The 25,143-nt window shown below is 44.3% G+C and overlaps 1 protein-coding gene across 4 annotated transcripts in view; it reads left to right on the top strand.

The window, feature by feature from the left end:
* The window catches only part of PPP2R2B (protein phosphatase 2 regulatory subunit Bbeta), a 564,935-nt gene that overhangs the window by 530,902 nt on the left and 8,890 nt on the right, over nucleotides 1-25,143 (top strand). For all 4 annotated transcript variants that reach the window (XM_073575251.1, XM_073575252.1, XM_073575250.1 and 1 more), the window contains one exon: nucleotides 19,479-19,648. In XM_073575251.1, coding sequence (XP_073431352.1) covers nucleotides 19,479-19,648 — 170 coding nt within the window. The remainder of the gene's footprint in view (nucleotides 1-19,478; nucleotides 19,649-25,143) is intronic.

Raw genomic sequence — 25,143 nt, forward strand, 5'->3', positions numbered from 1 at the left:
TGAGCATGTACATAAAGTGCAGCACAGATTCATCTCATCTATGACTCCACAGCACTGGTCAGTACGGAGCATGTACATAAAGTGCAGCACAGATTCATCTCACCTACGACTCCACCGCACTGGTCACTATTGAGCATGTACATAAAGGGCAGCACAGATTCATCTCATCTACGACTCCACAGCACTGGTCACTACTGAGCATGTACATAAAGTGCAGCACAGATTCATCTCATCTACGACCCCATAGCACTGCCTCACTACTGAGCATGTACATAAAGTGCAGCACAGATTCATCTCATCTACGACCCCACAGCACTGGTCACTACTGAGCATGTACATAAAGGGCAGCACAGATTCATCTCATCTATGACCCCACAGCACTGGTCACTACTGAGCATGTACATAAAGGGCAGCACAGATTCATCTCATCTACGACCCCACAGCACTGGTCACTACTGAGCATGTACATAAAGGGCAGCACAGATTCATCTCCGCTATGACTCCACAGCCCTGCCTCACTACAGAGCATATACATAATGTGCAGCACAGATTCATGTCATCTCCGACCCCCACAGCACTGGTCACTACTGAGCATGTACATAAAGGGCAGCACAGATTCATCGCAACTAAAACCCATTTCATAACTTTCCTAAATTTACAGCACATCCAGCATTGTACTGCTGTTCCTAATTATGTATTTTAGGAGTCTGAGTCAGTCCATTTCATTCTGACTCCACCAAAATGCACACAGACTACGGACTCCACAGCCCTGGTTGTCGGGGCTAAAGGTGCTCTTGCTGGTTGGATTTTATGAAAAGAAACTAAATCTTAATCTCCTTCTGTGTCCCCCTTGGATTCAATGTAAGCAACTGCTGCTTGGTCTGCGCTGGTGCTGGAAGCGGTGTCACTGTTCTATGAGCAACAAGACCAGTATGACTGCTGATAGGCTGCAGCAGCCAGGTGACTACTTAGGTGCAAGTGATTGGATGTATCTCTGATAATGCACATTCAAGTCTCCTAAAGAATGGGCTGATCATTACTTTTAGTGGTTCACTGCTGTTGAAGTCTGAAGTTGTTAAAGAAGTTACAAAAGACAGAACATTTGTACAGGAAATCATTTTGACGTTTCTGTGCTGCATGTGTACTTTTTGGCGTTTTTTTTAAACACATTTTGAGGGTGGTTCTGGGCAGAAACTACCTGAGGTGTTGTGTGCACAAACATTCTTATCTTATAAGAAACCTTTGCTTCAAGCACCTACTGGGCTGATTTTTTTTTTTTTTTTTTACTCTGTCCATAAGAAAATATGTAAAATCTGTCTTCGGTGAAGACAGATTTTCACATTACTGGGATAGTACATGACAGTTGCTGCTCATAAAGTTTTATGCAAATGGGAGTTGTTGGAGTCAATTTCACCTGAAAATAAGCACAGCACAAGAGCCAGCAGTTTTAGGACCCTAGGTGGAGGCTATTTAGCTTATATATGTAAATGGGGGAAAGTTGGGGACCTTGGTTCAAATCCCACCAAGGATAACAAGAAGTTTGTGTAGATATAGCACGGCTGCCTTCCCATCCTTACCATACAAAATCGTAAACCAGTCACCTGAAGGTTCTCCTGTTGTCCACACCACCAGCTGTGCTATCTGTTCTACCATATATTTTTTTTTTTTTTTTTTTTTTTAATGGAAACCCTTAAAACACAAACTCTCCTTATAAGCATAGCTTTATGATAATACATGTAGTATGGCACATTTATTAATCGTGCAGCATCATGTGAACAAGCCAAAAAGGAAGTGTGTTTGAATTAAAATTGCTCAATCTTTTTGTTGGCCAGGGAAGAGTCAGGCGGCCTACAATTTACATCAGATGGTCAGCCGGTTCTGCCATCTTTACTTTTTTTTTTTTTTTTCTTGTAAGAGACTTGAGAGCAGTGGGATGGTCTGAGTGTGTATTTATCGTAATCAGTTTAGGACTGGGGTGGCAAGGGCCCCCCAATAACCAACTCCAGGGCCCCACTTTTCAACTACATGTAAATGTGGCCTTATCCTCAATCACAAATTTATATGGCAATGGACTGGGTAGATCGTTGAATGAATAGGATGCCGCCTTTTATCTGTACATAGTGATTCAAGTGTTCAAGTATGCACTCGTATACAAATACTGCTCATATAAAAGGATGGTGGCCCACTCTTGCACAGGGGCCCACCTAAAGATTCTCCTGTGGGCCGGTCCAAGCCTGATCGTAATCGTGTTTTTTTTCACTCATTTCCTTTTTGTTAATTCAATGAAGCAACTGCAATGATCATTCTCTACTGGCCAGTATCTCTCCACCGAGAACCACATTTATGACAAGTACTAACTACCTATGATAAAGGCAGGAAGGGTTAAAAATGACAAGCCTTCCTTGATATTGTTTTTCGCTACAATTTTAACCCCTTTCTGACATCTTGACATAATCCTTCCCTGAGCCTTATTGACCAGTCATCGCGAATGCACACTGGCTGTGTGCTGGCGATCGCCGCCAGGTGTCAGCTGATTCTGACAGCTGACACCCAACACTAATTGCCAGGAGCTGTCACGCATCGCTCCTGGCACTTTAACCCCCTAAATACTGCAATTTAACATGATCGCAGCATTCCAGGAGCTGGCAGATGAATGACAGCCCGCCTTTAGATCAGAGACTCCATGGTGTGACGCGGGGTCCCAGTCGTTGCCATCGTCAACCTATGTTGTCATGACGACATCCGGGTTACCAGAGCTAGTGCATGATCAGCAACTTTCTCTTAGTGCAGAGCTGACAGTTTTTACAGCACAAGGATGCTGCTGCATTCCCATTCTGTACAAGCGATCAGCCTGCAAAAAATGATAGTCCCATTTTTGTATGAAAAAAAAAAAAATAAAAGTACACATTTGGCATCGCCACATCCGCAACGACCTGACTGATAACTGTCCTACTAGTTAACCCCTTTAGTGAACATCATAAAAAAATTAAGCAGTTTTTTGCCTTTTTTATCATATCACCAAGTAAAAAATGGAATAAAACTCGATCAAAAAGATGGCTATAAATAAACATGGTACCACTGAAAACACCATCTTTTCCTGCAAAACACAAGATGCCATACAGCTCCGTCAGCAGAAAAATGTCATAGCTCTCAGAATAAAGCGATGCAAAAATAATTTTTTTCTATAAAAGTTTTTGTGCAAAAACGCAGAAATATAAAAATAAGTGGTATCAATGTAATTGTACTGACCCGAAGACTTAAACGTCAACTCGTCCCGCAAAAAAAAAAGCCCTCACATGACTCTTTGGGCCAAAATATGGAAAAATTATAGCTCTCAAAATGTGATGCAAAAACTATTTTTTGCGATAAAAAGCGTCTTTTAGGCTGTGCCCATGTAGCGATTTTTAAGCGTTTTTGCCGCGATTTTCGGCGCGAAAACGTTTAAAAGTCATGTACACAACACACCCAATGCATTCCTATGGCATTCCGCACATACTGTGCTAATGCTGCGATTTTTTCCGCGGCGGAATCGCATCGCGGAAAAAATCGCAGCATGGTCATTCTTTTGTGCGGAATCGCAAAGAATTGCCGCGATTCCGCACCCATAGGAATGCATGAGAATCACTTACTTCCCGCATGTGGCCATGCCCACCATGCGGGAAGTTAAGCGTCTCATGTGCGGTTGGTACCCACGGTGTGGAGGAGAGGAGACTGTCCTCCAGGCCCTGGGTACCATACCCCTGTAAAAAAAAGAATAAAAAATCGGGGTATATTTACCTTCCGGCGTCCTGCGCTGCATTCCCGGGCCTCAGCGTTCCCAGTAATGCCTTGCGGCACGGTCCAGTGATGACGTAGTCTCGTGTGACTCTAGCGGTCTCGCGAGATCGCTATGGCAACGCGAGACTACGTCATCACAGGTCTCGCAAGGCATTACTGGGAACGCTGTGGCCAGGGAATGCAGCGCGGGACGCCGGAAGGTAAATATACACCTATTTTTTTTTTAGCATTTTAACATTCTGTCTTTTACTATTGATGCCGCATAGGCGGCCTCAATAGTAAAAACCTGGTCACACTTGTCAAACACTATGTTTGACGAGTGTGACCAACCTGTCAATCACTTTCCAAGCAATGCTTCAAATCGCTTGGAGAGTGCTTGAATATCGCATACGAAAATCGCGGCATAATCGCGATGAAATCGCGCGGAAAAAACGTGCGATTTCTGGGAAGGAGTCCGGTTTTTGGTGTGCGTTTTAACACGCACCGTGGGCACATAGCCTTAGTGTGTGACAGCAGCCAAACATAATAATCTAATATATAAAGCTCAAGGGTATGTATGTGTGTGTGTGTGTGTGTGTGTGTCCGGGATTGGCATCCGCACCGTCGCAGCTACAGCCACAAAATTTGGCACAGTCACATGTCTGGACCCCGAGAGTGTCCTAGGCTATGTTGTGAGGCGAAATTTTAACCCCGCGCGTTCCAATTCAAACAATTTTGCCCCTATCTACATAATGGGGAAAAAGTGTGTAAAACCCCGCCCCTCACTATGATATCATAATGGTTGCCATGGCGACGCTGATGTCGTCATAGGTTGCAAGCCCCGCCGCTCATTATGATGTCATAACGGTTGACTATGGGATGGAGGATATGGGCATGGGACTATGAGACGAAGGATGTGTGATGGGTATATGGGCACTCGACTATGGGATGGCGAATATGTATGATGGGTATATGGGCATGGGACTATGGGAAGGAGGATGTGTGATGGGTATATGAGCATGGGACTATGGGATGGAGGATGTGTGATGGGTATATGGGCACTCGACTATGGGATGGAGGATATGTATGATGGGTATATGGGCACGGGCCTATGGGATCGTGGATATGTATGATGGGTATATGGGCACGGGACTATGGGATGGAGGATAATTATAATTTGCTATAACTAACCACAGTTAGTTACTATGCCCGGGCAGCGCCGGGCTATTCAGCTAGGCTCAATGTGTGTATGTATGTATGTATGTATGTATGTATGTATGTGTGTGTGTGTGTGTGTGTGTGTGTGTGTGTGTGTGTGTGTGTGTATGTCCGGGATTGGCATCCGCACCGTCGCAGCTACAGCCACAAAATTTGGCACAGTCACACGTCTGGACCCCGAGAGTGTCCTAAGCTATGTTGTGAGGCGAAATCTTAACCCCGCGCGTTCCAATTCACCAAACAATTTTGCCCTTATCTACATAATGGGGGGAAAAAGTGTGTATCAAGCCCCGCCCCTTATGTTGTCATAATGGTTGACTATGGGATGGAGGATGTGTGATGGGTATATGGGCACTGGACTATGGGATGGAGGATATGTATGACGGGTATATGGGCACGGGACTATGGGATGGAGGATGTGTGATGGGTATATGGGAACGGGACTATGGGATGGAGGATGTGTGATGGGTATATGGGCACTGGACTATGGGATGGAGGATATGTATGACGGGTATATGGGCACGGGACTATGGGATGGAGGATGTGTGATGGGTATATGGGCACGGGACTATGGGATGGAGGATGTGTGATGGGTATATGGGCACGGGACTATGGGATGGCGGATATGTATGATGGGTATATGGGCACGGGACTATGGGATGGAGGATATGTATGATGGGTATATGGGCATGGGACTATGAGATGAAGGATGTGTAATGGGTATATGGGCACTCAACTATGGGATGGCGAATATGTATGGGTGTATGGGCATGGGACTATGGGATGGAGAATATGTATGATGGGTATATGGGCATGGGACTATGGGATGGAGGATGTGTGATGGGTATATGGGCACTCGACTATGGGATGGAGGATATGTATGATGGGTATATGGGCACGGGCCTATGGGATCGTGGATATGTATGATGGGTATATGGGCACGGGACTATGGGATGGAGGATAATTATAATTTGCTATAACTAACCACAGTTAGTTACTATGCCCGGGCAGCGTCGGGCTATTCAGCTAGGCTCAATGTGTGTATGTATGTAAGTATGTGTGTATGTCCGGGATTGGCATCCGCACCGTCGCAGCTACAGCCACAAAATTTGGCACAGTCACACGTCTGGACCCCGAGAGTGTCCTAAGCTATGTTGTGAGGCGAAATTTTAACCCCGCGCGTTCCAATTCACCAAACAATTTTGCCCTTATCTACATAATGGGGGAAAAAGTGTGTGTATCAAGCCCCGCCCCTTATATTGTCATAATGGTTGACTATGGGATGGAGGATGTGTGATGGGTATATGGGCACTGGACTATGGGATGGAGGATATGTATGACAGGTATATGGGCACGGGACTATGGGATGGAGGATATGTATGATGGGTATATGGGCATGGGACTATGAGATGAAGGATGTGTAATGGGTATATGGGCACTGGACTATGGGATGGAGGATGTGTGATGGGTATATGGGCACGGGACTATGGGATGGAGGATATGTATGATGGGTATATGGGCATGGGACTATGAGATGAAGGATGTGTAATGGGTATATGGGCACTCGACTATGGGATGGCGAATATGTATGATGGGTATATGGGCATGGGACTATGGGATGGAGAATATGATGGGTATATGGGCATGGGACTATGGGATGGAGGATGTGTGATGGGTATATGGGCACTGGACTATGGGATGGAGGATAATTGTAATTTGTTATAACTAACCACAGTTAGTTACTATGCCCGGGCAGCGCCGGGCTCTTAGAGCTAGTCTAATATAAATCTGGTATCGCTGTAATCGCAGAAGAATAGTCACCTAATCACGTATATCGCACGAGGAACTGTGTGAACAATAAATAAAACCAATTCTTCATCTGCTATTGATTTTTTTTTTTTTTTTTTCATTATGTTGCCCAAAGATCGCAGTATGGCTCGTCTCAAATTTATCCTGGGTTCTACGCTGAGCACTTGCACCAGGGTTTCTGTGTAAGTCTCTGAAATCCGTGATTCCGACAGAACCCCCGGTTGTAAATTCCCTATAATGAGGCAGATGGAGGCACTATGGATGCCATCTGACATGTGACCCGATGGTGTCCGTCCTTTTAGGATTGCATAAAAGTGCTGTCGGCCACAGTTTTGTGCACTTCTGAAAAGGACACCGCTGAGCAGAGGCCAGACAGAGACCAGAGTAACTCTGCTGCCTCTTTATAGTAAATGGATCCTTCGGGGTTTTGTCAGAATCGCGTAACTGAGAGATTTAGATGGAAACCCCAAAGTAAGTGCTCAGCGTAGAGCACCGGATAATTGTGATCCCTAACATGTAAATTGTTCTCAATAAAAGCTTCAACTTAATCCACAAAAAAAGCAAGGCTCTAGTGAGGTCTGTAATCTGTTAATGGACAACAATTTGTATGGTGCAATTTCTCCTGTTACCCTTATGAAAATTTAAAATTTGGGGCCAAAATAACATTTGTGTGTGGAAAAGGTGTTTGTTTGTTTTTTTATTTATCTTTTTTTCAAAGTTGGAAAACTGAGACATTTACAAAATTTTTAACAAATTTTACGTTTTTTTTCACAAATAAATGCCATAAGTCAAACCGAAAATTTTTTACCACCATCATGAAGTACAATGTCACAAAAAAATGATCCCACAATCACCGGGATCTGTTGACGCGTTTGAGTTATTACCTCAGTGACAGTGGTCATAATTGTAAAAATAGGCCTGGTCATTAACGTGCAAACCATCTTCTAAGTGTTAGCCACTTCAGTTCATTTAGGAAAAACATGGTTTGAGGTATAGAAAATAGAAAAAAAGATATTCAGCAGTTGTCTTGAAACTGGTAAAAATGGATGAATGAGTAAGGGTACCGTTACACCTAGCGATGCACCAGCGATCCCGACTAGCGATATGACGCAGTCAGGATCGCTGGTGCATCGCTAGGTGGTCGCTAGTGAGCTGCCACTCAGGCAGGTCTCACCAGCGACATCGTTGGGGACGGAGACGCTACTTACCTGTCAGACGGGGCGATCCTGCGTCCTCCCACCCGGCTCCACGCGTCGCTCGTCGTCACAGCAGGAAGCGCCGCAGGAAGTGACCGACGAGGAATGGTCCAGCAGCTTCTCGCGCGATCAGCGATAACCAGCGGGGGAGCCGGTCGGAGGTAAGTATCACACATAGCGATATCGCTGCAACGTCACAAAATCGGTGACTTTACAGCTATATTGCTAGCGATATCGCAGTGTGTTATGGGGGCATTAATCTACCTCAAAATCTTCCAAGATCTACTGCTTATTGTCCCCACTTAAATCAAGAATTAGAATGCCAAGCCAGCAAGGCTGGCTCCGGGTTTTCATGGGCTCCTGGCGAAAGAGTATCAGCGGATCCCTTTAACTTTTACCACTGATAAGAAATATAGGTTTAGTACAATGCCAAAGATTTCACTTCTTACATTAAATGAGTGATGAGCTCTTGTAAATTCTGCAAATTCTCAGGAACAGGCAAATCCTCACAGCGCAAAGTACTGTACGACTGCTGGGGGGAATCAAGTCTGCAGTCACACAGTGACTAATTTTCATTTTAGTCCGAACAGTATATTCCTCTATGAAGTATTACATACAGTAATATGGCACCACCTATTGCTCCATACAGAATGGGTCCCACATATTGCTCCATATAGTATATAATGGTCCCCTTATAATGTTCCATACAGAATAATGAATCCCATATAATGCTCCATACCATATAATGGGACCCATTTGTTGCTCCATATAGTATATAATGGGCCCCATATAGTGCTCCATACAGAATAATGGGCCCCAGGTAATGCTCCGTACAGTATAGTGGGACCCATATGTTGCTCCATACAGTATATAATGGTAAATAGTATGTAATGGCCCCATATAATGCTCCATACAGTATATAATAGCCCCATATATTGCTCCATACAGTATATAATGGCCCCATAAACTGCTCCCTACAGTATATAATGGCCCCATATACTTCTCCATACAGAATAATGGGCCTATGTCACAGTGATGGCGAACCTTTCTGAGACCGAGTGCCAAAACTGCAACCTAAAACCCAATCATTTATGACGAAGTGCCACCCTGGCAATTTTGTGTGATGAAAAATGTGTAGTGGTCGTCTCAAGGTACTGGAGCGCTGTCCTCATTCAAAGTGAATGAGCACTACTCAGCCGTGACCCTCATAAGCGCTGCACAGGAGGAGGGTCCGCAGCTGTCATCTCGCTTCCCTGTACAGCGCTTGCCATCCCTAAACTCTCATTATCAATTCTATTTTGGAAACAATTCATTGATTGTAAACTTACCTTTGCAGTCTTCTCCTCTTTTAAGCGGGGGGCTTCAAGCTCTTGCGTGCTTATCACACAGTGACACTGAACCACTCACACTGCCATTTCCAGACACTGCAGTTGGATTGATCTTTATGGAAAGAAAATGTAGAATATTAGATGATAGATTTTAGCATAGAATGCAAGCAGATTCCACGCTGAAATCCACTGCTACATTTCACAGTATGATTATCTCTAATCTCTAGCCACAGTCACACAAATATGATAACACTTACTGTATCTGGCTGCTGCTGACTTCCGAATCCTGGCATGGAGATGGCTGGCTTGGGAAGATGGCTGGCTTGTGGATAGCACCTGGCAAGAATGGCAGGCTAGGAGGCTTCACTGTGATCTGAAAAAGTATAAATATTTGCTGCGGCTCCACATTTGACAAAAAATATATTCTAGAAAATCGCTGGTGGTCCAGGTGCTGAGATTGCTAACAACCGCCAAACTAGTAACAGGTACACACTTTCTTTTAATTACTGTGCTCACCACCTGCCCAATTAGAATGGTCCCACAGCCACTAGTTATGTTCCCATCCTGATCGCCTTCTTGTAGTAATATGCCCCATCATTGTCCCCTTCTTTTAATAATGTGCCCCGTCATGGTCCCCTTCTTGTAATGTCCCATCATGATCCCATTCATGCAGAAATATGCCCCATCATGATCCCCTTAACCCCTTCACCCCCAAGGGTGGTTTGCACGTTCATGACCGGGCCAATTTTTACAATTCTGACCACTGTACCTTTATGAGGTCATAACTCTGGAACGCTTCCATTGATCCCGGTGATTCTGACATTGTTTTCTCGTGACATATTGTACTTCATGTTAGTGGTAAAATTTCATTCAAATAACTTGCGTTTATTTGTGAAAAAAATGGAAATTTGGCAAAAATTTTGAAAATTTCGCAATTTTCCAACTTTGAATTTTTATGCCCTTAAATCACAGAGATACGGCACACAAAAAACTTGATAAGTAACATTTCCCACATGTTTACTTTACATCAGCACAATTTTGGAACCAAAATTTTTTTTTTGTTAGGAAGTTATAAGGGTTAAAAGTTGACCAGCGATTTCTCATTTTTACAACACCATTTTATTTTTAGGACCACATCACATTTGAAGCCACTTTGAGGGGTCTATATAATAGAAAATACCCAAAATTGACACCATTCTAAAAACTGAACCCCTTAAGGTGCTCAAAACCACATTCAAGAAGTTTATTAACCCATTAGGTGCGTCACAGGAATTTTTTTGAATATTTAAAAAGAAATGAACATCTAACTTTTTTTCACAAAAAAAATACTTCAGGTTCAATTTTTTTTATTTTACCAATGGTAACAGGAGAAATTGGACTGCAAAAGTTATTGTGCAATTTATCCTGAGTATGCTGATACCTGATTTGTGGGGGGGAACGACTGTTTCGGCGCATGGCAGAGCTCAGAATGGAAGGAGCGCCGTTTGACTTTTTCAATGCAAAATTGGCTGGAATTCAGATCGGACGCCATGTCACGTTTGGAGAGTCCCTGATGTACCTAAACAGTGGAAACCCCCTACAAGTGACCCCATTTTGGAAACTAGACCCCCCAAGGAACTTATCTAGATATGTGGTGAGCACTTTGAACCCACAAGGGCTTTACAGAAGTTTATAACGTACAGCGGTACAATTAAAAAATCATATTTTTTCCACAAAAATGATCTTTTCACCCCAATTTTTATTTTCCCAAGGGTAACAGGACCCTAAAAGTTATTGTGCAATTTGTCCTGAGTACGCTGATACCCCACATGTGGGGGTAAACCACTATTTGGGCGCATGGCAGAGCTCGGAAGGGAAGCAGTGCCATTTTGACGTTTTTGGCTGGAATTGAGATCGGACACCATGTCGCGTTTGGAAAACCCCTGATGTACCAAAACAGTGGAAACCCCCCACAAATGACACCATTTTGGAAACTAGACCCCCTAAGGAACTTATCTAGATGTGTGGTGAGAACTTTGAACCCCCATGGGCTTCACAGAAGTTTATAACATAAAGCCATACAATTAAAAAATCATATTTTTTCCACAAAAATGATCCTTTCACCCTCAATTCTTATTTTTCCAAGGGTAACAGGACCGTAAAAGTTATTGTGCAATTTGTTCTGAGTACGCTGATACCCCACATGTGGGGGTAAACCACTATTTGGGCGCATGGCAGAGCTCGGAAGGGAAGCAGCGCCATTTGACGTTTTTGGCTGGAATTGAGATCGGACACCATGTCGCGTTTGGAAAACTCCTGATGTACCAAAACAGTGGAAACCCCCCACAAATGACACCATTTTGGAAACTAGACCCCCTAAGGAACTTATCTAGATGTGTGGTGAGCACTTTGACCCCCCAGTGCTTCACAGAAGTTTATAATGCCCGGGCGTGAAAATAAATAATTCGTATTTTTTCCACAAACATGATCTTTTAGTCACCATTTTTTTTATTTTCCCAAGGGTACCAGGAGAAATTGGACCCTAAAAGTTGTTGTCCAATTTGTCCTGAGTATGCTGATACCCCATATGTGGGAGAAAACTACTGTATGGGCATACGTCGGGGCTCGGAAGGGAAGTAGTGACGTTTTGGAATGCAGACTTTGATGGAATGGTCTGCGGGTGTCATGTTGCCTTTGGAGAGTCCCTAATGTACCTAAACAGTGGAAACCCCCCACAAATGACCCCATTTTGAAAACTAGACCCACTAAGGAACTTATCTAGATGTGTGGTGAGCACTTTGAACCCCCAAGTGCTTCACAGAAGTTTATAACACTCGGACGTGAAAATAAAAAAATCATTTTTTTCCACAAAAATGATATTTTTGCCCCCAATTTTTTATTTTCCTAAGGGTAATAGGAGAAATTGGACCCCAAAAATTGTTTTGCAATTTGTCCTGAGTAGGCTGATACCCTACATGTGGGGGTAAAACACTGTGTGGGCGCATGGCAGAGCTTGGAAGGGAAGGAGCACCATTTGACTTTTTCAACTCAGAATTGGCTGGAATTGAGATCAGACGCCATGTTGCATTTGGAGAGCCCCTGATGTGCCCAAACAGTGGAAACCCCCAATTATAACTCCAACCCTAACCCCAACACACCCCTAACCCTAATCTGAGCCCTAACCCTAGCCCTAACCCTAAGGCTGTGTGCACACGCTGCGGTTCCGCAGCGGTTTTGGCTGCTGCGGACTCGCAGCAGTTTCTGCTGCGGTGTACAGTACCATGATTCCCTATGGGAATCAAAAACCGCAGTGCAGACGGTGCGGAATTTTCCGTGCGGATTATCTGCGGTTTTCAATCCGCAGAAAGAATTGACATGTCAATTCTTTCTGCGGATTCTCCTGCGGTTTGCCATCTCCTCTATTGATGAGATGAAAAACCGCAGGACAAAACCGCAGAGCAATCCGCAGGTAAAACCGCAGGTCTTTTGACCTGCGGCTTCACCTGCGGATTTTACAAAATCCGCGCGGATGAATCCGCACCTAATCCGCAGCGTGTGCACACAGCCTTACCCTAACGGGAAAATGGAGATAAATACTTTTTTTTTAGTTTTATTATTTTTCCCTAACTAAGGGGGTGATAACGGGGGGTTTGACTTACTATTTATGGCGGTTTTTATGTTTGGCGGCTGTCAGACGCTAAAAGACGCTTTTTATTGTAAAATAGTTTTTGCATCACCACATTTTGAGAGCTATAATTTTTCCGTATTTTGACCCACTGAGTCATGTGAGGTCTTATTTTTTGCGGGACGAGTTGACATTTTTATTGGTACCATTTTCGGGCACGCGACATTTTTTTATCGCTTTTTATTCCTATTTTTGGGACGCAGAATGAACAAAAACCAGCGTTTCATGAATTTCTTTTGGGGGGGTGCATTTACACTGTTCCGCGTGCGGTAAAATTGATAAAGCGGTTTTATTCTTCGGGTCAGTACGGTTACAGCGATACCTCATTTAGGTCGTTTTTTTATGTTTTTGTCGGTTTTATGCAATGAAAACTATTTTATATAAAAAATAATTATTTTTGCATCGCTTTATTCTGTGAGCTATAACTTTTTTTATTTTTTCGCTGATGATGCTGTGTGGCGGCTCGTTTTTTGCGGGACAAGATGACGTTTTCAGCGGTACCATGGATATTTATATGCGTCTTTTTGATCGCGCGTTATTACACTTTTTGTTTGGCGGTATGATAATAAATCATTATTTTTTGCTTCGTTTTTTATTTTTTAAGGGGTTCGCTAAAAGGGTTAACTAATGGGACAGTTTTATAGGGCGGGTCATTACGGACGCGGCGATACCTAATATGTGTACTTTTATTGTTTTTTTTTTTATTATTTCCAAAAAATGGATTTATTGAGGGAATATTTTTTTTTTTTTCTAATTTATTTGGCGATTTTTTTTTAATTTATTTTTACATTTTTTTTTTAATTTTTTTTTTACTTTATTACATAGTCCCAGGTGGGACATCACTGTCCTGTGACAGATCGCTGATCTGTCACATCACAGATCACTGTGACAGATCAGCAATCTGTCACAGGCATTGAAGAAGACTTCCTCTTGCCTGCGCTTTGCAGGCACTGAGGAAGACAGCTTCCTCAGGTCCCCGAAGGCCCCCGTCGCCATCTTGGATTCGGGGGCCTGGAGGATAGGAGCCCCCCGCAGCAGCGCTGCACATTGCGCTGCCGTGGGGGGCTCAGGGAAGCACGGAGGGAGCCCTCCTCCCTGCCGATGCTTCCCTTTAACTCCCGGTACACCGCGATCATGTTTGATCGCGGTGTGCAAGGGGTTAACGTGTCGGGGGCGGTCCGTGACCGCCCCTGACACATAGTGCCGGGTGTCAGCTGTGATAATCAGCTGACACCCGGCCGCGATCAGCGGCGCTCACCACGTGGGCGCCGCTGATCGCGGTAGACGTACTATCCCGTCCACGGTCATACGGGCCCGGGTACCGTGGACGGGATAGTACGTCGGATGTCAGGAAGGGGTTAATGCTTCATGTAGAAATATGTTCCATCATGATCCCCTTCATGTAGAAATATGCCCCATCACGATCCCCTTCATGCAGAAATATGCCCCATCACGATCCCCTTCATGCAGAAATATGCCCCATCACGATCCCCTTCATGCAGAAATATGCCCCATCATGATCCCCTTCATGCTGAAATATGCCCCATCATGATCCCCTTCATGCTGAAATATGCCCCATCATGATCCCATTCATGCAGAAATATGCCCCATCATGATCCCCTTCATGCGGAAATATGCCCCATCATGATCCCCTTCATGCAGAAATATGCCCCATCATGATCCCCTTCATGTAGAAATGTAGAAATTGCCCATTCCACCACCTCCATCATTGCCCACTCCCCCACCACCATCATTTCCTCCTCCCCATCGCCCACTCCCCCACCACCATCGTGACCCTCTCCCCATCACTCCCATCATTGGCCCTCTCCCCATCACTCCCATGATTGGCCCTCTCCCCATCACTCCCATCATTGGCCCTCCTCCCCATCATTGACACACAAACACCCACACACCACAGCCGCTTCACTGGCACACACACCACAGCAGCTTCACTGGCACAGCGGCCACACTCGCCTCTCTGCTCGCCGGCATCTTCCTTTCTCTCACTGGCACAGCGGCCGCGGAGCTGAATGATGTCATCTAGCCGCAGCGCAGCTCAATGTGTGAGGCAGGAAGCTGCAGCTCGGAGCTCTGGAACAAGGATGAAGCAATGCTGCGTGCCAGCTGTGAGGGCTCTGCGTGCCCTCTCTGGCACGCGTGCCATAGGTTCGCCATCGCTGGCCTATATAATGCTACTTACAGTATAATGGGCCTATATATTGCTACATACATTAACAAAATATTCAAATACTCACCTCTCCTTGTTCCCCACTGCTGCGATCGCCTCAGCGTCTTCTGACTTTCTGCATGGCGAAAGGTGTGTTGTAGTGACGTCATTGTGCCCCCTGTTCGAAGACATCAGAGTCAAGACACTGATGAGACAGGAGCAGCGTCGTACCGGGGGGGATGAGTATTTGAGAGGGGATGGCCCAGTGCTGGCATCGGGCTCCGCCGACTCACGGGCCCCGGGCCCCATAGCGTGCTGGTGTCCCTGACGGTGAGTGGGCCCTCCCGTTCGTCCAGGGCTCCGACACTTGGCTGGGTGGTGATGCTGGCCCTGGGCAAAGGTTGATATAAAAGAGGAAGCCTTAGACTAATAACTATTTTAAACGAAGATTCTAGATAAGTGAAGTGTTCATAATTTGGATTCAGGCAGAATTTTAATGAAAACCTTTCTATTCACCGGAAACATGTCCCAGTAGGATTGTCTTATGAGTTTACATAGATCTGACCTTTGCTCAGTGCGCCCCACGCTGTCAAAGCTAGTTGAGTGATTGGCCTTTATTAGTGATGATAGAACTAAGCAATGCCTGTTTCCATGGTTACCTGATAAAGGCATTGAATAGACCTACAAGTGGGGGACCGCATGTGGTTGTTTGCTACCACACAATTTAGACATCCCTTCAATTAGCCTCATTATCATTTTGTGAGGACTTTATTGTACACCTAGTTGTTCGGGCTTTGTTCACAATGTCACTTTTCCAATGGATGGCCTAGCTGCTCATCAATGCACTGAAAGCTTTTTGTACAGGTTGAGAGGGTTTTGAGTCTTTGTATGCATTAAAGTATTATAAAATTGTATAATTTAAGTAAATCATGTATCTTTCCACATTTTATTTCCTGTATGGAGTAGCCAGAGATTTAATCTTCCAATCAATTGGGCAACACCAAGATTCTTGTAAAATACTGCAAAAATGTATAGTGTATATATTGTGTGTGTATATATGTGTGTGTGTGTGTGTATGTATATATATATATATATATATATATATATATATATATATATATATATATATATATAATTATATACAGTGTGTGTGTATGTATATATGTGTGTATATATATATATATATATATATATATATATATATATATATACACACACTCTCTCTCTCCCACACACTCACACACTGTCACACACTCTCTCACACACACACACTCACACACACTCTCTCACACTCACACACACTCTCTCACACACACACAAACTCTCTCACACACACTCACACAGTGGGTGCGGAAAGTATTCAGACCCCCTTTCAATTTTTCACTCTGTTTCATTGCAGCCATTTGGTAAATTCAAAAAGTTCATTTTTTTTTTCTCATTAATGTACACTCTGCACCCCATCTTGGCTGGAAAGAAAAACAGAAAAGCAGAATTTTTTGCAAATTTATTAAAGATAAACAAAAATATCACATGGTCATAAGTATTCAGACCCTTTGCTCGGACTCTCATATTTAAGTCACATGCTGTCCATTTCCTTTTGATCATCTTTGAGATGGTTCTGCTCCTTCATTGGAGTCCAGCTGTGTTTAATTAAACTGATAGGACTTGATTTGTAAAGGTGCACACCTGTCTGTATAAGACCTCACAGCTCAGAGTGCATGTCAGACCTAATGAGAATCATGAGGTCAAAGGAAATGGCCAAGGAGCTCAGAGACAAAATTGTGGCAAGGCACAGATCTGGCCAAGGTTACAAAAGAAATTCTGCATTACTCAATGTTCCTAAGAGGACAGTGGCCTCCATAATCCGTAAATGGAAGAAGTTTGGGATCACCAGAAGTCTTCCTAGACCTGGCCGTTCAGCCAAACTGAGCAATCGTGGGAGAAGAGCCTTTGTGAGAGAGCTAAAGAAGAACTCCAAGATCACTGTGGCTGAGCTCCGGAGATGCAGTAGGGCGATGGGATAAAGTTCCACAAAGTCCACTCTCACTGCAGCCCTCCACCAGTCGGGCCTTTATGGCAGAGTGGCCCGACGGAAGCCTCTCCTCATTGCAAGACATATGAAAGCCCGCATAGTTTGCTAAAAAAAACACATGAAGTACTCCCAGATTATGAGAAATAAGATTTTCTGGTTTGATGAGACGAAGATAGACCTTTTTGGTGATTAATTTTAAGCGGTATATGTGGAGAAAACCAGGCACTGCTCATCACCTGCCCGATACAATCCCAACAGTGAAATATGGTGGTAGCAGCATCGTGCTATGGGGGTGTTTTTCAGCTGCAGGGACAGGACGACTGGTTGCCATTGAAGGAAATATGAATGATGCCAAGTACACAGATATCCTGGGTGAAAACCTCTTCCACAGTGCTCTAGAACTCAGACTTGGCCAAAGGTTCACCTTCCAACAAGACTATGACCCTAAGCACACTGCTAAAATAATAAAGGAGTGTCTTCAGAACTGTGACCATTCTTGACTGGCTCAGCCAGAGCTCTGACCTAAACCCAATTGAGCATCTCTGTAGAGACCTGAAAATGGCTGTCCACCAACGCTCACCATCCAACCTGATGGAACTGGAGAGGATCTGCAAGGAAGAATGGCAGAGGATCCCCAAATCCAGGTGTGAAAAACTTGCTGCATCATTCACAAGAAGACTCATGGCTGTACTAGCTCAAAAGGGTGCTTCTACTCAATACTGAGCAAAGGGGCTGAATACTTATGACCATGTGATATTTTGTTTTTTCTTTTTTAATAAATTTGCAAAAATGTCTACATTTGTTTTTTTCAGTCAAGATGGGGTGCAGAGTGTACATTAATGACAAAAAAAAATTATCTTTTTGAATTTACCAAATGGCTGCAATGAAACAGTGAAAAATTTAATGTGGTCTGAATACTTTCAGTACCCACTGTATACCGTATTTACTTGAGTATAAGCACATATTTTTTGCTGAAAAAGCCTCCCTCGAGTGAGGGTCCCAGAAGACGGATGGGGAGCGTCAGTTGCGGAGCAGCAGATCACAGGAGACAGGAGCCTCCACTTTAAAAACTACAAAAGAGATTATGGACCAATGCAAAAGCTTGCGCACCCCAGACATTTGTGTTCTCAGAAAACTTTGACCAAGGTTACAGACCTTAATTAGCCTGAACTGAGAGTGCAATACTAAGAGGGAAAGGTTATGGAGTTACAGAAATTACAGCATCATTCTCAGAATTACACACCTTGACATTCTATCAATGAGATTATTAATGATTGAGGTATTTTCTGCCATATTGAATGCACTTGGGCATGCAAATAAAAATGTCACTCCATAATCCCATGACTAGTACCGGTGTGGTGTTCCCTCGTGAAGGCCTCCTTATCTTATTGCTTTTGTGGACTCCAGATCAATCTAAAGCCATCATTTCATCCAAGACAAAAATTACGGAATGCTGAAGATGATCGACCTCTTTCTTGGCCTTCTCTTGCTGCCTTCCAACCTTCGGTGTCCATTTGGAGACTGTGGATAATGCCATAAGGCCTTCACAAGGGAACATCACATCGGTGTTACTCTTGGGGTTATGATATGGGGTGGAATAATATATGGTATTTATACCCCTCTAGTCTTCATTCCAGGTGCACTAACCACTTTGCATCACATTGACTTGAACTGGAACCAGAATTACTTTCTCCAAACTGCAATAAACCATTTGCCAACACCGCACCACCAGGCCGCATGTTGCTCATGCTACTGTGAGCAGCATATCTGGCCTAAACATACCAAGGCTTGCGGTGGCTTCAAATTAGTCTCCCATCAAGCACATCTAGGAGGATATCATTAGTCCGCAATTGCAAAGATGCTTTTAGCAGCAGATCTTGATTATTTGCATGCCCAAGTGCTTTCAGTATGGCAGAACATTCTTCTTACAACCATTAATAACCTGATTGATAGCAGCCAAGGAGGGCATTTTTGATTGTGGCACTCTTTCGCGCTACTGACTAAATCAAGATGGTTTTTGAAAATTTTCATACTCTTTGCGTATCATTTCTTATCTTTAACACGTCTATCAATCATGCGATGTTCATAAATCAATTACTTTTCCTTCTTCATGTTAGTTCCAATGTTCAGGTGTGGGTGTGTGCCTGCCACATTTCCTCCAACTCTTAGGCTCCTTCACTATAGTTAGTTGGTCTCTGAGTCTGGCTATCTCAGACTGATATAATGACTTAAGATTCTGCATTATAGGCTGTATTATATTAATATATTCTGTTTTATTAATTTATGACATTTCCTTTTATGATTTCAGTATTTGAAGAGCCAGAAGATCCCAGCAACAGGTCATTTTTCTCAGAGATCATCTCTTCCATTTCGGATGTAAAGTTTAATCATAGTGGTCGGTATATAATGACAAGAGACTACCTTACAGTCAAAGTCTGGGACCTCAACATGGAGAACAGACCAATAGAGACCTACCAGGTAAAAAGTTTTGCCAAACTGTTTTTTCTTTTTTATATACCGTATATGCTCTTAGGTGGAAGGATGTATAATACAACATATTGTGAAATTGCGCAACTAACTAAAACTGTTTTACTCATGGTGATATTTTATGTTTTCTTTGATAGGCAGAGCTGTAGAAAAGTCATTTTGCCATAAATAAGGAATTTATTTTACTTGATGTAAATGCCTCTTGTCTCCTGAATCTTGTTTTGTTTTATTTTTTGTCCAGCACGTCTCCATTTCTCTGGCCTCCTTTTCCTTGTAACGCTAGTCATTTTAGACAACTAGATGTGGTGCTGAAGACACGCAGTGAGAAGACGAGGACCACACACAGTTGGCTAAGAAGACTAGATTTACATTCAGGTGCGAGATAGCCATATCTCAATGGACAGATACAGGAGCAAAAGAGCAATAATGCAAGATAAAGGGAAATGGCGCCATTTACACCAAGTCAACAAAATATATATTTCAAAGCAAGGTGACACGTCCTCTTTAAGTTTGTCTATGCCCCTGACCTGTTTAGAAATAATATAATAGATGTTATTCCTAGACAAAGGGGTTGTCTCAAGTTTATAAATGGGTAAAATTGGAAAGTGCTTGTAAAATAACAATTGTGCGAATTATACCTTATTAAAAATTCTTTCCGTTCTGATGGCTTTTTAACGTTGGTGTACAGCTCATTACCCAAGATACTAGCCACCTTGCAGTCCCAGATAGGCCTGTTACGTAGGCAATGAGCACGTGGCATGAGCAGTCTATGCTTTACCGCAAGTTACTGCTGCTCTTATGCTCAGTTAGGCCTCTTTCACACTTCAGTTTTTTGCATCAGTTCAAATTCGCCAAAAAGTCAGACAAGCGGATCCGTTCTCAACTGATGTGAACGGATGCCACAGGATCCGTTTAGAGAGAGAGAGAATGAATTAATTTCGGGTTAAATGAGTGTCTGGAGGATCCGCCAGAGAAAAAAACGTTGCAAGCTCCGTTTTGAAATCTTTGAGGATGGTGACGGACAGCAACTTTTGGCGGATCCTCAAAAAAAACCGGATGCAACGGACAGCAATCCGTCACAATCCGCCATTAATGGAAGTCAATGGGGAAAAAAAACGGATCCTCATAAGAAAATTGAGGATCCGTTTTTTTCAAAACCTGGCGGATTGTGACTGATTGTAAAAAACTGAAGTGTGAAAGAGGCCTTACCTGTCTCCCATGCATAAGTAATGCTGCCTCTACTAGGGCCTTAAAGGCACAGTTCAGACCAGAGTCTCAACCATACGGCGGGTTGAGCCTCTGTTCAGAAGCACACTGCACCCAGAAAAGCAGGGGGCCGAAAGTGGTTCCGTCCTTAATATTCATCTCGAGACAGCCCCTTAACCCTTTCACGACCTTTGACGCCACGTAGGAGTCATGAAAAGTCGTGCCAAAACAACCCATGATGCCTATGTGGCGTCATGAATTGATTGCCCCCCTGCGGGGTCGGGTGACCGGGGTCACTGGAAGGTCACCCGACCCGCACACAGAGGACACCTTATAGTTAACCACGGGGGTGTGGCTTAGCCCCCACGTGCCTACGATTGCTCTGATTGGCAGTTTCACTATTAACAGCCAATCAGAGCGATCGTAATATTGTAATATTTCATCAATGAAATTTGATGAAATATTACAAATCCAGCCATGGCCGATACTGAAATAGCATCGGGCATGGCTGGAGACACTGAACCGACTACCCCCCCCCGCACTGACTGACAGCGCCGATCTGACGGCGCCGATCGGCAGCTGTTGTCAAATTCGGCTCCCCCCGCCTTCCCTCCAGTCCCCCCCGCCTTCCGATCACCCCCTCTCACCCTGCACGGTGGCTCCGAAGTCCTTCTGGCCGTCCCGGTTTGCCGCTGTCCCGGATGATGGGCGCTGCCATCTTGGAAAATGGCAGGCGCATGCGCAGTGCGCCCGCCGGGAATCTGCAACCTGCAGATTCATTCATTTATTTTGATCACTTTCACAGTGATCAAAATAAAAAAAAAAAAATTAAATCACCACTCCCTCTTATCACCTCCATAGGTAGAGACATAAAATAAAGAAAATATTTTTATTTTTCCGTTAGGGTTGGAATTAGGTTTAGGGTTAGAAATAGGGTTATAATTAGGGTTAGGGTTGGAATTACGGTTGGGGTTGAAATTACGGTTAGGCTTGTGGTTAGGGTTAGAGTTGGGATTAGGGTTAGGGGTGTGGTTAGGGTTATGATTAGGGTTGGTATTAGGGTAAGGAGTGTGTTAGGGTTGGAGATAGAATTGAGGGGTTTCCACTGTTTAGGCACATCACGGGGTCTCCAAACGCGACATGGCGCCACCATTTATTCCAGCCAATTTTGCATTCAAAAAGTTAGTGCTCCCTCCAATTCAAGACCCGACGTGCGCCCAAACAGTGGTTTCCCCCACATATGGGGTATCAGCTCACTCAGGAAAAATTGCACAACAAATTTGGGGGTCCAAATTTATTCTATTACACTTGGGAAAATAAAAAATTGGGTGCTAAAAATCATTTTTTGAGGGAGAAAATTTTTTTTTTATTTTCACGGCTCTGCTTTATAAACTTTTGTGAAGCACTTGGGGCTCACCGCACATCTAGATTAGTTCCTTGGGTGCTCCAGTTTCCAAAATGGGGTCACTTGTGGGGGGTTTCCACTGGTTAGGTACATCAGGGGCTCTGCAAACGTAACATGACACCCGCAGACCATTCCATCAAGTCGGCATTTCAAAACGTCACTACTTCCCTTCCGAGCCCCAAAGTGTGCCCGAACAGTGGTTCCCCCCCCCCACATATGGGGTATCCGCCTACTCAGGACAAACTGGACAGCAACTTTTGGGGTCCAAATTTATCCTGTTACCCTTGTAAAAAATAAAAAATAGTGGGATAAAAATCATTTTTTGAGGAAAAAAAATATATTTTTATTTTCCCGGCTCTGCGTTATAAACTTCTGTGAAGCACCTGGGGGTTCAAAGTGCTCACTATGCATCTAGATAAGTTCCTTAGGGGGTCTAGTTTCCAAAATGTGGTCATTTGTGGGGGAGCTCCAAAGTTTAGGCACACAGGGGCTCTCCAAACACGACATGGTGTCCGCTAACGATTGGAGCTAATTTTCCATTCAAAAAGTCAAATGAAGCTCCTTCCCTTCTGGGCCCTGCCGTGCACCCAAACAGTGGTTCCCACCCACATATGGGGTACCAGCATACTCAGGACAAACTGGACAACAACTTTTGGGGACCAATTTAACCTGTTACCATTGTGAAAATAAAAAATAGCGGGATAAAAAATCATTTTTGAGCAAAAAAAAGATTTTTTATTTTCACTGCTCTGCGTTATAAACTTCTGTGAAGCACTTGGGGGTTCAAAGTGCTCACCACACATCTAGAGAAGTTCCTTCGGGGGTCTAGTTTCCAAAATGGGGTCACTTGTGGGGGAGTTACAATGTTTAGGCACACAGGGGCTCTCCAAACGCGACATGGTGTCCGCTAACGATTGGAGCTAATTTTCCAATCAAAAAGTCAAATGGCGCTCCTTCCCTTCCGAACCCTGCCGTGCGCCCAAACAGTGGTTTATGAGCACATATGAGGTATCGGTGTACTCAGGAGAAATTGCCCAACAAAATTTAGGATCCATTTTATCCTATTACCCATGTGAAAATGAAAAAATTGATGCTAAAAATAGGTATTAGACCTACCGGTAATAATGTTTCCAGGAGTCCATCCTGACAGCACCCTAGAGGACGTCGTCCTTCTTACAGGGACAGGAAAGCACACGAGAGGTTAAAAAGTCCCGTCCCACCCCCTTTCCCTCAGTGATTTAACAAGTACCACAGCCTGGATAATGCAATAACACTTTAATGATACAATCATATTACAGCATATGACATAACATTACATAACATAACAGGGAGGGAACTACCCGTGCTGTCAGGATGGACTCCTGGAAACATCATTACCGGTAGGTCTAATACCTATTTTCCAGGACGTCCACCTGACAGCACCCTGGAGAGTACCAAAGCACCTCAGGATGGGATTACCGCCTGGAGAACCTTTCTCCCAAATGCAGTATGTTGACCTGATAGCACGTCAAGCTTGTAGTGCTTGCAGAATGTATTAAGACTGGCCCAGGTTGCTGCTCTACAGATCTGATCAACCGAGGCGCCCGCTCACTGTGCACAAGAGGCCGATACTGCCCTTGTAGAGTGGGCCTTTAACGTATCTGGCGGGTTCGTGCCTTCGGATTGGTAGGCATCTGAAATTACTGAGGTAATCCATCTTGCGATGGATGCCTTAGAGGCTTTTTTCCCCTTGTTCTTACCCCCCAAAAAGGATGAACAGATTTTGAGTCAATTCGCCAACTGTTGGTGGCCTCAAGGTAGTTTATAACTGCCCGTCTCACGTCTGAGTGGGGACGCTGTTCCTTTCCATTACGGGGATTGTAACAGAAGGATGGTAACACTACTTCCTGGTTTATATTTTGGTAAGAGGCTACCTTTGGGATAAATGCCAGATCTAATCTCAGGATTATATGGTCTTCTCTAATCTGAAGATATGGATCCTTGGTGTACAGGACCTGGAGTTCCCCAATTCTCTTGGCCGTGGTAATGGCTACAAGGAAGGCCGTTTTCCGAGTGAGAGTTGAGATGGTCATACTTTCACTGGGAACATAGGGGTCCCTACATAGGGATCTGAGGACCAGGTTAAGGTTCCAAGGCGGGGTTAGCTGCCTAATCCTGGGGCGAAGACGTTGCGTGGCACATATGAATCTTATTACCCAAGGATGAGAGGCTAGCGGATAATCAAAGAAGGAGCTCAAGGCAGAAATCTGGACCTTTAAGGTGCTGGGTTTAAGGCCCTTATTATACCCCGACTGTAGGAAATCTAGGACACTAGGGAGGTCAGGGGTACCTGCCACGAGGTCAGACCTGCCACCGTCCAGACATAATCTCTTCCATATTTTCCTGTAGATTGCGGATGTAACCGGTTTCCTGCTGGCCAGTAGGGTAGATATGACCTGATCTGATAAGCCCTTTGCCTTCAGGATGTCCCTTTCAGGATCCAAGTCGAGAGGTGGAATCTTGCTGGATCTGGGTGACGGATCGGGCCCTGGTGGATGACATCTTCCTTCAGAGGTAGCTCGACTGGGCTTTCCACTGCCATGGCCCCTAGCAGGGGAAACCATATTCTTCTCGGCCAGTATGGGACTATCATTATCACCTTCACGCGGTCCTCACGGATCTTCCTGAGTACCGCCGGTATGAGCGCCACTGGTGGGAATGCGTACGAGAGGGGTTCTTCCCAAACGTGACTCAGGGCGTCTACACCATCTGGGTGGTCCGCCGGGTTCAGGGAGTACAATCTGGAGACCTTTGAGTTTTTGCAATTTGCGAATAGGTCTATTCTGGGGGTCCCCCAACGCTGACAGAGCTGATGGAAGATCTCTTCGTTCACCTC

The sequence above is a fragment of the Dendrobates tinctorius genome, unplaced genomic scaffold, assembly GCF_039654945.1.
Source record: "Dendrobates tinctorius isolate UK_male_01 unplaced genomic scaffold, ASM3965494v1 ptg000043l, whole genome shotgun sequence".
In the NCBI taxonomy this organism is placed as follows: Eukaryota; Metazoa; Chordata; class Amphibia; order Anura; family Dendrobatidae; genus Dendrobates; species Dendrobates tinctorius.